The 14,475-nt window shown below is 43.8% G+C and overlaps 1 protein-coding gene across 3 annotated transcripts in view; it reads left to right on the top strand.

Annotated features, from left to right (window-relative positions):
- arhgef10la (Rho guanine nucleotide exchange factor (GEF) 10-like a) overlaps positions 1–13,971 on the top strand; it is a 117,646-nt gene extending 103,675 nt beyond the window's left edge. For 2 of the 3 annotated variants that reach the window (XM_061687072.1, XM_061687070.1), the window contains 3 exons: positions 3,607–3,778; positions 8,121–8,243; positions 9,303–13,970. In XM_061687072.1, coding sequence (XP_061543056.1) covers positions 3,607–3,778; positions 8,121–8,243; positions 9,303–9,829 — 822 coding nt within the window. In that variant the 3' untranslated portion in view covers positions 9,830–13,970. Of the gene's footprint in view, positions 1–3,606; positions 3,779–8,120; positions 8,244–9,302 lie in introns of all 3 variants that reach the window. The other variant, XM_061687071.1, reaches the window with a different exon arrangement.
- The last annotated feature ends 504 nt before the right edge of the window (positions 13,972–14,475 follow it).

The raw sequence follows: 14,475 nt of genomic DNA, 5'->3' as shown, positions 1-14,475 counted from the left end.
ACCCTCCAGAGGCGAGGGCTTAATGACGCGAGCTGACCACTCTCCTTTGCCGCAAAGTGTATCGGGTCAACATTGGGTTACTGCTGAGCTAACCTCGTCTTCCCCACTAATGCGCCCTCGCGAGGGCTGATTTGACACGGTGCGGTCAAACGTATCACTCGATGTGCCTCAGAGGATCACTGGTGCAAAGCATTTTGATTTTTCCCACCTCCACATACGGACGTAGCGCGTCGACATTGCCGGACGTCGTCGCTTGTCTCGTTTTGTCGCCACTTATCCACCAAGCCTCGGAAGGGATCGGCGGCAATGTACGCTCATCTTTGCGCGTGTACCAGGCGTACGAGTGGCTGTACAGTCAAGTATATTGCTGACAAAGCTGCACACAAATTGAGTGAGGATTGCCAGGCATGAATAAATCATCAGTCATAAGGATGTAGATAGCCTGTCATAAGCGCCGAGAGCATCGGGATGACTTTGGAAGTCATGTGGATTATGTGTCATCTAGTTGTAATGTAGTCACACAGTTTGTGTAATAATAAATTTGTTGTTGACTGAAATCAAGATTTAAACCCTTTGCTTGAATTTCCATCAGACACTTTATTTGTCCTCTGTTATGAGATTGAGCTGTCATAACAAATGTGTCATTGGATTGTGTTTATTATCTCAAACCTGCGGCAGGATTTGCCGAGCGGGGCTCAAAATGGCTGGTTTTAATTTAACACTGAACCCATTGAAGACCTTTGACCGTGGGCAGAAAATATGAAGTCCGCTGTGTCAATCATCACCGAGCTGCTACAGCAAAAAAAAAAAAAAAAAAAAAAATGGAATCATTTATATCAAATGTGTTGTTCTTGTGGTGTTTTTCTGTTTATGTTTGTGCAAAATCATTTTTTGAGCAAATCATTTATTCGATGATGCATCGGTAAAGTTCCTGTCAATGTCAATAATTGACACAATCAATGCAATACTGTTTAGGGGCAATTTAAACTTAACTTGGAAAGCTACAATATAAAAGGAAAGTTTGCAGTTTTAAAACCGCTACCAAGAGTAATCCAAAAATGCTTTTAATAACATTTGTACATCTCTATCAAATCTCATTAGAACAAGCTGTAAATTCTTATGTTTATGTAGGAGCTTCTGACCATTTGGATACAGGAGAAATTCTGGTCTGGGGTTGTCTTGGCACCTAGTCTAGGGTGTACGCCGCCTCTGGCCCAAAGTCACCTGGGATTGTCTCCCTTGAGATGTTTCAACCTTGACTGTGTCTGTACTCGTCCCTTGTGAAACAGGACAGACCTTGGCGCTAGATCCTTTGAAAAGCACTTTTATTTTATTTTTTTCCCCCAAACCCGCCAAGAGTTTCTGCCAAGTGAATGCTTCTCACTTGAAGCTACACAAACATGGATGGTCGTGGATGTGTTTGGACACTTTGTCGTCTGAAAACGCCAACGAAGCAGAACGTCCGCGGATGCTCCGAGTCCGATCAATAGTGACTGTCAGAGCTTGTTCCTTCCTCATCCCATTGCACGACTCTGAGCCTAGCGGACGACGACACCTTGTCACCCGGCGTGGACGAGGACGAATGACCCGCTCAGACCCGGTTGTAGCGTCCGCGGCCGGCGTGTTTAGAGGAGCCGTTGGCCGTTGACGTCGGGAGTGTGACACATGGCTGCCGTCAAACTTGAGTGACCACCCGTCATCTCTGCGAAGCAAAGCTGCTCGCAGGTGTATTACTTCCAATTTGACACGCTCTACATCTATTCATACCCGTCTGTCTCACTGGTCATGACTTTCCAGTGGAGGGAAACAGCCGCTTGTACATTATGATACCGCACAACGGATGAAATATATATATATATATATATATATATATATATATATATTAGTATATCTATAATACTTTAAACTATAATACTACCTCGTCCATATAATGCTTTCGACAGCGAATCTCTCCACATTCAAGTCACCATCAGGCGTTTTCTCCATCTGCAAGGTCTCTCGTTTAGCGCACATCAAGGTTTTTTGGATCGCTTGCTCTTGAGCCGCCCGCGCGTTGGCAGCCCGAGCCGCCGCCCACTGCCGAGGAGCCAATTAGAAGAGAAAACACATCAAAGCTAGCGTTTCAAACAAAGAAGCGCCCGCCGGCAAGGGCGCCCAAACAGGTGCTAATCCCTGTCGGCTCGGCGCGCACGTGATGTCGGTCGTTCTCATCTTCGCTCTCTCCGTTTCGCCTCCTTAATTGCGCGGCCTTCGCGCTGACAACGATGCGAGCGGTGAGATGACGCCCCACAGCTTCCTTGTCGCGCCGCCGACCGCGAGGGCTGCTTGCGTTGCCACGATAAGGCTAATTGTGTTTGTTTTCGAGCTGCTCATTACACACGAGCGCCCCGAGACCGTGCGCCGGAGGAGATAGAAGATGGGGAAGTGACACAAAAGCACGCCGCCGGTATGTAGTATATAGCAGAGAGTGTTTAGTATCCTGTATAGTGGAGAGTATATTGCAGAATGGGGAGGCAAAGCATGAGTAGACCTGCAAAAAAACCATCTCAAGAAGCCGTTGCAGAAATTCTGCCATTTTGGTTTGAAGCAGCCATTCCGCGGTTAAATTTAGCATTTCCAGAGGTCATTAAAAGACAAACGTATTCATGTGATTTAAATTTTTTTTTTTTTTTTTTAATGCTGTCCCCAAAGCGGTTTTCATCTAGCAACATGAAATTTGGTTGGCATGTAAATCACGAGTAATACGCCCATTAAAAAAAAAAAAAAAAAAAAAAAAAAAAAAAACTACCAAGAAGCTCTTCCAGGAAAGTCACAGGAAGTCCATCAATTTGGGCATTTTTAGGGCTCCTTTAAAGACAACTGTATCTTAGACATTCTTTTTTTTTTCTATTTTAATTCGGGTGCAGCAGAAATTTTTATCGAGCAACATGACATTTAGTAGGCATGGATATAATTAGTAGCCCCACAAAAAAGTCTAAAAAAGCCATACTTGAACAGACACAGGAAGTTTTTGGTCCAAGCAGCCATTCCGTGGTTCAATTAGGGCATTTCCTGAGGTCCTTTAAAGACAAAATTATCCTCGTGATTTAAAAAAAAAAAAAATGTTTTTTAAGTCAGTCCCAGAAGCCATTTTCATCTAGCAGCACGAAAATCAGGAAGTAAACCGACAAAAAAGCCTAAAGAAGCTAATCCGGAAAGACACAGGAAGTCAGCCACTTTGGTTTGAATCGGCAATTTTAGATTCGTTTTAGACATTTCCAATCTTGTCCTGGGGATTTTCACCTAGCATCGTGAAATTGGTCTTTGGTGAGTAGACCCACAAAAAAAAGTCTCAACAAGCTCTTCGCGGAAAGTCACAGGAAGACTTCCGTTTTGGTTTGAAACAGCGATATCAGGGTCACTTTGGGAATTTCTGGGGGTCCTGATCTTAGAGATTTTGTCTGATCGCTACCAAATGACTCACGGACATTGCGGGATCAAATACCTTTCTGTTGGTTATAATTAACAATAACTTATCATTCTATTGAGTTGGATCTCATGAGCCCGGCCGGTGTGGGTGTTCCGAATACTTTGGCCCGATGTGACAGCTGTTTTGTGTGTTTGCAGAAACTGGAAGTCCACCCCGACCCGATGGTGAGCGTGGCACACGTGGCACGCGCCGGCGGCGGCGTGTGGATGGCGTTCTCAGAGGGCTCGTCCATCCGTCTCTTTCACACCGAGACGCTGGAGCTGCTGCAGGAGATAAACGTCTCCACGCGCTCCACGCTGCTCAACACCAGTAAATAACTGCGCTGTTTCACCTTCCCTCGTGACTTTTTTTTTTTTTTTTTTTTTTTTTTTCCTCTGAGAAAGCAGATGTGCTTGCTTGTAAATGAAAGACGATCACCTCTTTGAAAATCCACAAAATCATCCAACACGTTTGCCGTAGGAAAGAAAATCCGTCATTCACGGCTCTTCTCGTGTTCTTTGAGGATTTTAGGAGCGGTTAAAAATGACACCCAACGAGTGCAACTCCGTTCAGGGTAACAGTTTTCAGGATGTCAAAAATTTTAGAGCCGGCGCTGCCCCGAAATTAGGCAGAGAGGCCCGCCGACAAATTTTATATCAGAATCCCAATCATCTTTATTGTCCAAATATGTTGAAAACGCACAAGGAATTTATCTCGGGTAGTTGGAGCCGCTCTAGCACGACAGCAAACAAGCCGCTAGTTACAAAATATACATTTAGGACATCAAAACACAAGTACGGCGAGTCATTGAGCGATGTAGGGTACCAGTAATGTGGAAATGCCGATGCCACGGCAATTGTGCAAATGATGCAGAGTCGTCATATGCAGGATAAATCTTACACGCCACATTTTGACACTCGTGTCTTTGTGTGGGTATTAGTAGAACATCAGATAAGACCAGCGGTGTCACGGCATTTACAACCTAAATTCTAATATTTGTTCCATGAGATTGTATTAATATACTCCCAACATTCTCATCTATTCTCTTCATTTCATAGACGTTTTCTTGGTTGCAGTTCTAGCATGTGTATGTGGATCTTCGATTTTTGTCCAATAAGAGTTCAGCCTGTGTGTGTTGCCATCTCTCAATCAAATCTGCCCAGGGCCTTCAGAATCAGTAGGGCTGGTCGATTAGCAATGGGATTGCTTATTTAACCGATTACATTTTGAATTTGCCAAATAACGTCAGAATGTTTCTGTCTCTGATTGGTTAGTCAGAGCAAAACGTGTTAGTCGAGTTCGACGAGACAAACGCATCATTAGCATTCTCCACACATTAACACATTTAATAATCAGCATCTCCGGTGAGTACGATGTTTTTTTATTTAATTGTTTTTGTCTTATTAGATAAATATTGATTCTGATTTAATCTGTTTGCGGCACATTTGTGTCTGTTGCGTTTTCGTATAGTATTGATGATTTCTAATCGTGGGTAAATCCCCGCGAAAGAACCAGATAACCAAATACCCGGCCCGCCGTCTAAACTGATAACGCCCCCCTTCCTCATACACAATGATATTCTCATCTTGCGTTCAACTTGCCCCTACTGTTCGCGCACGCGGGGGACCGACATAAATAAGTATAAGCGCCCGAGACACGGCGCAGCCACGGGGGTGAAATCTGGCGGATTCATATGAATGAAAGCGTCACCTGGGAGACGCGAAAGCGGCGGGCCTGAAAGACGGGCTTCCTCGGGGGGGGGGCTTCAGTGCAAACACCTGACGAGCGTATCCACGCCTCCCGCGCGCTGCCGCTGATGTTTCCAAACGCGCGGCTCCTTTGAGTTAATGTGACGCTCTGTGTTTGTCCTACTTTTCGCCTCCGCGCTCGCTCGTTTCATCTCAACCGCTGGGCTGTAAATCTTCTCAGCAACCCCACTCGCGGCCTTTCTTTGGCTGCGGTCCGTCGAAGATGCCACACGTGACCCGCCGTGCGCTTCCTCACGTCGTCAACTGTGAAATATTTATGGCAAAGTTTCCCTGTTGTTGTGGCAAGAAGTGGAGGGTAACAACAACAAATTTGAAGTTGCCTAATGACAACTGCAAATGCTCCATGTGTGGACATCTCATTGCCTCCCGGTTAACATAAATATTTGACTTCAAAAGCCGTAAATGGCAGTGAATGAGTTTAAACATGCTACATATTCAATATTCAAGACATTCTCGAAACACTTCTACCAATTTTCCGTCCAATTTTGTGGGATTGATGACATGGAAAGGGTTGCTCAAAACTTTGGAAAGTTGAGTCGGAAAACTTGAATTTTTCAAAATGAATCGCTGGAACAGTACTTTTTTATTTTTCCTGGAGTCAGCGTCATACCGTTGTGTCTCATATGTTGCGAGGCCGTGGCTTGAATAAAAAGCAGCAACGTTACGCAACACGTCCAAAGGAATCACACAACCGTCGACATATCCACTGAACTCGGAAGCCAGAACACGCAAGATTGATTTGTCTACATGCTTTGTTGTCCTTTAGTAGGATCAAAATGAAAATTGAAACAGTTTCATGGAAAATAAAACATCCTATTTCCAAAACCACAAATACATGTTGTCAAAAGGAAATGTGCTATATTTTTTTAGTCTTGACAGGCCAATATGCAAATCCAAACATTTCAAGGTCAAAAACATTTTCAAGTTTGAATTGGAGATCAATGATTTCAACCACATTTGTGCTCATTTTGACTTTTTTGCCTGCTGCCAAACACCGAAATCGATGAACCAATTATCTTATGAGATAGATGATTTTATTTCATTGGAAAAAAGAATTCATACGTTGTAATGAACCAATTGTAGGATGAAAGAACAAAGCCATACTTGATCCGCCATTGCTTTAAACTCTCACTTAACTTTAATGATAAATAAGTCAGGTGTAATCAAAGGCACATGTGCATTAAGCGTGTCAGTTTTCTTACATAAACCGTAAACACAATTTGTGCTATTGATACGCGATATCATTGCTCTGAATGAGCAGCAAAAAAAAAAAAAAAAAGCTATTCTTTTGTCTTTTCTTCTTTGTATTTTGAGGAGATGAGAAAGAATGCAGACTCCTGCATGAGGAAAGAGGGCGACCCGGGGGTCTTGCAGTCGGCACGTCTGTGCAACAGATAAGGGGGGGGGGGGGGGCGACGTGGACAGCAACAGGAGTGGACACGGTCTGCAGAGTTCGCCCTCAGTCGCAAAATAAAAGTCATGTCTTCGGAGTCCACAAAAGGCAGAAAAAGAGGATTGGCTCGTGCAGTACCAGTGTTCTCCTACAGGGCCCAGATATGATGGGGCTGTATTCAATAATCATGTACTAATTAATACACTTGTAGTAGTTCCAGTCGAAAAGCATAGTAGTCATCTGAGCTCACAGTGTTGGACAACGCTCGTCAGCCAGGTGGCGCTCCTCTCATGTAAACAAGCACACTGTCGCTTGCAGTAACAGCGACAATGTGAGCGAGCCTAAAAATGTTTTTCAATAAAATAAAAGTTTACGTATGTAAATAAGCGTTGTTGTCATCTTGCGATCATCGGTGTGGCTCAATTACGGGCACGGTGGTAAATGTCGCGATAGATAACTGGTGGCCGACGAGGAAATGCGGAAAATAAAGCGGCAACAAATGTTTTTCAGCCCTTTGTTGAGTTGTCTGAAAGTGCGTGGGTAATAATAATACAGTAGGCGTAAGCAATTATCTTGTTAAGCAGCGGAACACACGAACACACGCACCAGCAAAATACTCGCATCCCACGTGATGATGCAACGTTACCACTTGAGCCCTAAACAAAGGTGAACCTGTTCATTGTCATTTGGAGGATTTTTGGGAAAAAAAAAAAAAAAAAAAAAAAAGTACTTCATGGCTAATAGAATTCAGTGCTTTGTGTTCTGTAAAATAAGTTTTATGTTGCAGTTTCATGGGGTGAAAAAGTGCTAACATTTGGGGATAAAGGACTCAAAGTGCCGGATGTGGTCTGGATTCAAAAGGAATTTTTATTTTTTATTTTTTCTCTCTCCTCTCTCATTTCTGCTCCCTCTGCTACCTGCAAAATGATCTCATTTGTTGGTTTCATTGTTTGATTTGCACCTATTTTGTGTAAATAATTGAAATGTAATTTACTGTGGGTGCAAAAGCTTACTCAAAAGGTGTTAGTAGTTAGTTGTTGGAGAGGAACGAGTTAAGAGTAATAGGAGTAGAAGTCGTCGTAATGGTAGTGATAGTAGTAATAGTCGGTAGCGGTTGGACTCATAGTAATAATAGTATTAGTAGTGGTGGAGTAGTTGTAGTCATGCTAACAGGAGTCGTGGTGGTAGCGGCAGTGCTTCGCGGTGATGGTAGTAGAAGGCTTGGCGGAGGAGGAGGAGGAAGAGCAGTTGTAAAAATTCAAGTTTGATTGAGTTGCAGTATTCGTCGTCGTAATAAATAATGCATATGCATTTGACATCATAGCAGTTATTTTTGGCTTCCTGAATTTAAATTTGCTTTTTGTTAGGTTTACACTGCAACTAGTGACTCGTAAATAAAAGAGACGAAACACTGATTTTTTTTTTTTTTTTTTAATATATATATATATATATATATATATTTTTTTTTTTCAAAAAATATATCTTTCCTCTCCTTGTTTTGACGTTTCAGGTCCGGAGAGCATGCGAGTCACCAGCCTGCTCATCTGTCGAGGACTCTTGTGGGTCGGCACCGCCCAAGGACTCATCGTCACCCTGCCGGTTCCCAAACTGGAGGGAATACCCAAAATAACAGGTAAGCTCCTAGAGAACTGCTCATTTCCAAAAGAACAGTTGTCAATATACAGTAACGAGCTCTCTTGTAAAATTACAAATCATTCCCACAAAAACAGGCCAATCCCAAGATAACTTGTCGTTCCTCAGATAACAGGTAATTCCCATTAGAAAATGAATGGTTATTCTCTAAAGAACAGGTCATTCTCAAAGTAACTGGACATTCCCAAAATAGCTGGTAATTCCACAAATAACAGGGAATCCCCAAAGAAAAGGCCATCGCCACAAAATGGGTCATTTCCGAAATGACAGGTGATTCCCAAAAGAACAGTCAGTTCCAAAATGGAGGTCATTCCAGGGAAAGAAACGGGCCATTCCCAAAATAGGGGGTCATTCCAGAAATAACAGGTAATTCCCCATTTTCCGGCCCTCTTCTCCTCACGCGGGTCGCGGGTGTGCTGGAGCCTATCCCAGCTATATTTGGGCGAAAGGCGGGCTACAATCCTGAAGTGGTCGCCAGCCAATCGCTGGGGACATAGAAACAAACAAGCATTCGCACACACATTCACACCTACGGGCAATTCAGAGTCGTCGATCAACCTACCACGCGTGTTTTTGGGATGCGGGAGGAAACCGGAGGGCCCGGAGAAAACCCACGCAGGGACGGGGACAACGTGCAAACTCCGCACAGGCGAGGCTGGATTTGAACCCCGGTCCACAGAACTGTGAGGCAGATGTGCTAACCAGTCTGCCCCCTAATTCCCAAAATAACAGGTAAAAAAAATAGGCAATTACCCCAAAAGAGGCAATTCCCAAAATCACATAACTCCCAAAATTCAGGTAGTATCTCAAAAACTGGTAATTCCAAAGATAACAAGTAGTTCCCCAAATTAGCCGTACAGGTTACAGGTTACATTTTCAAATTGCAGGTCATTCCCTCCCCAAAAACAAGTCATGACCAAGCTAACAAGCGAATCCCCAAATAGCCAGCAATTCCCAAAGAAGGGTTTATTCTTCAAATAGCAAGTAATCCCAAAAAGAACCGCTTGTCTCCTCACTTGAACGGGTTTCCCTTCCCCAGGAAAAGGCCGGATCTCTCTGAACGGCCACCGCGGGCCGGTGGACTTCCTGGCGGCCATCACCAGCACCTTGTCTCCGGACCTCCTGAAGAGGGACTCGGTAGCGGACGGGCCGGACTCGGCGTGCGGCGGCGAGGATCCCAGCGACGCCTCGTCCCAGGAATCCCTGCAGCAGCCGGTCCGCGGCCGGGGCGTCCTGCTGCGCTACAAGCTGCGCTCCACGTCGGGGCTGCCCGGACGCCCGCTCACGGCGCTGGCCGACGAGGCCTCCGACTCGTCCCTGGAGTCGCTGGAGCACGGCGTGGAGGACGGCTCCATCTACGAGCTCAGCGACGACCCCGACACGTGGGTGCGGGGGCGCCCCTCGGAGAAGGACGGCAGGGGCAAGGACAGGGCGGTCTCGGCCGCCGTCGTCTCCGGGGGCCGAGGGTTCCGGAGGCTCCGGGAGGGGGCGACCGCGGGGCCTCCGACCGGCGGGGAGCCTATAGAGAACGTTCTTTTGGTTTGGCAACTGCCGTTGACTGTGTGATTTATAACAACACGCTTAACCTCCGGTGCACTCGCGTAGCATTCAAGATGAATCGTGTGCTGACACATGATGGCGGGAAAGATGTTGCCATCAGAAGGGAAGCACTTCGCCTTGTTTTTACAAGCCCGATTCCAATGAAGTTGGGACGTTGTGTTACACATAAATAAAAACAGAATACAAACCCGGTAATTCCCAAAAGATGAGGTAGCTTCCAGAGTAGCAGGAATTTCCTATAAGAACAGTTACAGCACAAAAGAACAGGTATTCGACTAAATTGCAGCTTGTTCCCAAAAGAACAGGTGATCCCTGAGTAACAGATATTTCAACAAATTACAGCTAAGTCATAAATGACAGGTAGTTCCCAAAAGAACACGCCATTCTAAAAAAAAAAAACACAGACACAAAAACAGTATTACCAAAAGAACAGGTTGTTCCTCGGGAAACCGGTATTTCCAAACTAACAGATAAATCACCAAATAACAATCGACATGTATTCAAGATGAATAGTATTCTTACACGTCGTGGTAGGATGGAAGTTGTGATCATAAGGGAAGCACCTCGCCTTGGTTCGAGCAATTCCGAGTGCACAGACACGAGAATTGTCGAGCTTTGTTTGACGGTTGACAAACAGCTGGAACTCTGCATTAGCGCCACCTGCAGGACAGGAGTAGAACGATGCCGAACTTTGTTCATCGCAAATCTTACGAACTGGGCGTCACGTTTTGCGGCGTTTGCCCCGCCTGACAAAAGTGCGCCCACCTTCATGGGAGCCCATCTGCCTGTGGACGCCGCACATTAGCGCCGCTCCGTGAGCGCCGCCCGCCTCTCGTTGGTCCCGCTCAATGTGAACATCTCAAGATGGAACGTGCGGCCCTCTTCCTCGTCGTCTTCCTCACGGCTGCTTGCACTTGCTGATGAACAACCGCTCAACAAACAAGCTACACTTTGTTGCACATTTTTTTAACACTACATTTTTTTTTAACATTTATCTGTCCACTAGAATGGTTTGAGCATGTAGCACTTGTTTTCATCCGTGTCTTAACTAATTTAAGTATGAAGGAGTATTGGGGCTACGCACTGAACAGACAAGAAATGAGGATACTACCATTATATAACAGTCACGCTTCAGGAATTTCGTTTATTTTTTTCCACACTCCATCATTATGTAGTTTAAACTACATAATGATGGAGTGTTTAATTACAGAGAACACAACTACTGAAATAATCAAATAAATAAAAATAAAAACTGTGATTGGCCGGGAACTAGTTTAGGGTGTGTCTCTTGACCACAGTCAGCCGGGATGGGCGCCGGCACGCCCGCGACCCTCGTGAGGGTAAGCGGTTCAGAAAATGGATGGATGGGATCGCGCACATTTTTTTAATTTTTTTTTTTTTTACCAAAATAATAAAAACAAATAATAAAAAACTTCTTTAAGATTTCATTCAAATGTATTGAACTCAAAAGTGAAATACGACCGAACTGTACGTGGCCAGTGATTCTCTCCCATATCACTAGAGGGGGCCACATACCACAATTTGAGAATCACTGCTTTTGAGAAATATTTGTTTTCGAAAAAAACTTTTGCCTAGCAAGTATTGAATGTAGCCTTTTTGACTTTTATCTTTCTGAATGATGACTTTATTCTCGAAAGATACCACTTTCTCCCCCATACTCCTCCGTGCAGTCTCTTCATTTAAAATGTGCTTAAACAACCGAACCGCCAACCTGCAGGAACGGTCGTCCATCTCTTCATTTTTTTTTTTTGTACAATATGACTTATTGGACACTTTATTAGGTACACGAATGAATGACTTCTGGCTTGCATCGAGAGTATTTATGTGGAGAATGTTTTCTTTGCACATTACGGGCCCCTGGGCAACTGAATATTTTTCACGATGGCTGCCCATTTTAAACAGTCGTATGCCGACAACATTGTGGGAGTGCATAAATTAAGGGAAAAAAAACTTTTTTTGTGTTTGGAAAAAAAAAAGTTGGTTTTTAACAAACAATAGTCATATTATTCAAGGGCTTTTAATTAAAAAAATAATTCTTTTCGAAAAAGTGTTACGATGGAAAAAGGTTTGGGGTAAACTGGGGTAATTTTAACAAATGAATATGAAAATTCCCCACACACATCACCTCTTATTTGTTTTCTCCAAAAGAATTTTTTTTTACCCAAAACAATTGTCAATCCCCTCATGAATAACTTTTTCCCCTAAAAGGTTTGACTATTTATTTATTTATTTTTTTGTCAAAAAATGTTGACTATTTTGTTTTCAAAAATATGACTATTTTCCTCCCAGAAATTGCTTTTTTCCCCTTCAAAATTAGATTTTTCTTTCCCCCAATAATGTGATTCCTTTAAAAAATATGACCTTTTTTTTTTTTTTTCTCCAAAAGTATGACTTTTGTCACAGCATCAGACCTATATCAGTCTCTAATATGTACGTCTTTTGTGGAGTTCAAACGTCGATGTTCCGCCGTACTCGTGTGTAATATAGCTCGGCCGCAGTCCATCCGCTCGTGTTTTTCCCCCCCCCCCCCCGGTCATATTTATGAGAGCGCATACATAAACACACCCTCATCATTTGATCAGGAAGTAAAAATGCCGGAAAAGAGTCGTCACGGCCGCCGTCCGTCTTCCCGGGTAATCACGCCACTGGAAGCCAAAGCCGGGCTTTCCGGCGAGGCGACTTAACAGCGAAGGTTACGGTGCTCGGCATCTCCCCCTCAAGTCTTTACTTAACCTTGCCGGCGTGCGAGGCTTCCCGCCTTATCCTTTTTCATCATCCATCTATCCGCGGGAATCGTTCCGCCGAGGAGACGACACAAAGCCGCCTCGCCGGCTGTCATCTAAATGTAAATGCGCGTAGCAAACGTACATACGCAGATTTATGTGCCACGACGCCCTGAGCGCGGTCGGCGCGGAGGTGTTTCGGCTTTTCCGTGTTTGTTTTCCCGCTGCTGAAATATGCATGATTCCGTAACAAACACAAGGAAAGCTACTACTGAACCTTGCGCTTATCTCATCTATGAACATGTCGGCGTTTGTCTTGCAAGTATTTTGACCTTTGTGTTTTAGTTGCTAACCCCTCGTGTACTGTAAATAATAGCAGTAATAATTCAAAATGGAACTGATTTATTAGCTTTTCATGTTTTTATGGCTAGTTGTCCAACTTTGCCGCCAAGCTCTACCCACACGCAGTGATGAAAACGCGAAGGTTTTGCATTTTAGCGTTGCCCGTGTGTCTAGTATATTTAATTTAAGAAATTCTGAAGCCATCAGACAAAAACTGCAAATGGCCGCTTCAGACCAAAATAAGTGTCTTTTCGGGGCGTGGCTTCTTCAGAGTTTTTTGTGGGTCGACACATGATAGACATGTCTACCGAATTTCAAATTTCGAAGTGAAACTAGCTCCAGAAGCTGATTCAAAAAAAATAATAATAATCAAATCAAATAAATAACTTGTTAGTCTTGGAATGGCCAAACTGACCCTAAAACGAGCAAAATTGCAGACTCCGTGTGTCTTTTTGGGCGTGGCTTCCCGAGACTTTTTTTGTGGGTCTACTCATGATACACATGCCCACCAAATTTCATATGGCAAAGTGATTTTCAAAAAATTCCTTTTCCTGAACACGGCCGCAAAATGGTGAGTTTGAGTACGGGAATTCAAGCCCTTCCAACGTGAGCTAATTTGGCCTAAAAATATCATGAAATATGAATATATCAATATAATTAAAGCTGCGAGCAGCGATGTATGGGCCCTAATAATAATAATAATAACATGGCGACTTTCTATTAACTGCACTGGTGTCATTAAAGTAAAGTTGTTTAATGCAAAGTGTTGTCAGACTGATGTTTCCCCCCCCCCCCTTGTAATTTAATTGATTTTCCAAGTTGCGGATTTATTTTCACACTTTTGCAGATAGTTCGCGAGAGTTCTCCATCGTCCATTGATGTCTTTCCAGATGTTGCCATGGCAACAGAGAGTGACCCCACATGTTGCCTCCTGATCTTCTATCAGTTTTGGACGAAATTACAAAATCCCCACGGGGCTGTCAAGCCTCATGAAGGATGAAGGTCCTGTTGGTACAGTTGATGTCAACACCCCCGACCCCCGCCCCCCCCCCCCCCCCCCATTGGAAAAGTGAGCCCACAGGAAATGAGTGGAAAAAGGTCACCCCCAAAAAAAAAAAAAAAAAAAAAATTATATATATATATATATATATATATATATATATTAAAAAGCACCAGGCTTGATGGTCAACCGGTGGATCAAGTGGTACACCAAAACCGATTTTTGGTTGTGGGAGATGACAAACAAACTCACCATGGAATCACATTAACATTGATGATGATGATGATACAAACAAAGGATATCAAATTATGATTTCAAGTTAGGATTTCTAGGCTGGGTTTGCGTTTCAAGGCAGTGTTCATTTTTTTGATGACAAATTTTCGTCATAGTCATCGACACTTTTTTTTCTGAGTAAACCAAGGCGATGACGTCATTAAAAGAAATCATTTCCGGGGACTCAGCTGATAACGAAATTTCTTGGCATGTTCGTCAACCAATAAAAACGAGAATTTCCGTCTCGTGCCCAAGACGAGATGCAATCAGAGCTAATTTTGTTTGACGAGCCA

Source organism: Phycodurus eques, chromosome 10 (genome assembly GCF_024500275.1).
Source record: "Phycodurus eques isolate BA_2022a chromosome 10, UOR_Pequ_1.1, whole genome shotgun sequence".
Classification (NCBI taxonomy): domain Eukaryota; kingdom Metazoa; phylum Chordata; class Actinopteri; order Syngnathiformes; family Syngnathidae; genus Phycodurus; species Phycodurus eques.
The sequence above is the reverse complement of the archived record's forward strand: the minus strand, read 5'-3'. Positions and strand labels throughout refer to the sequence as shown.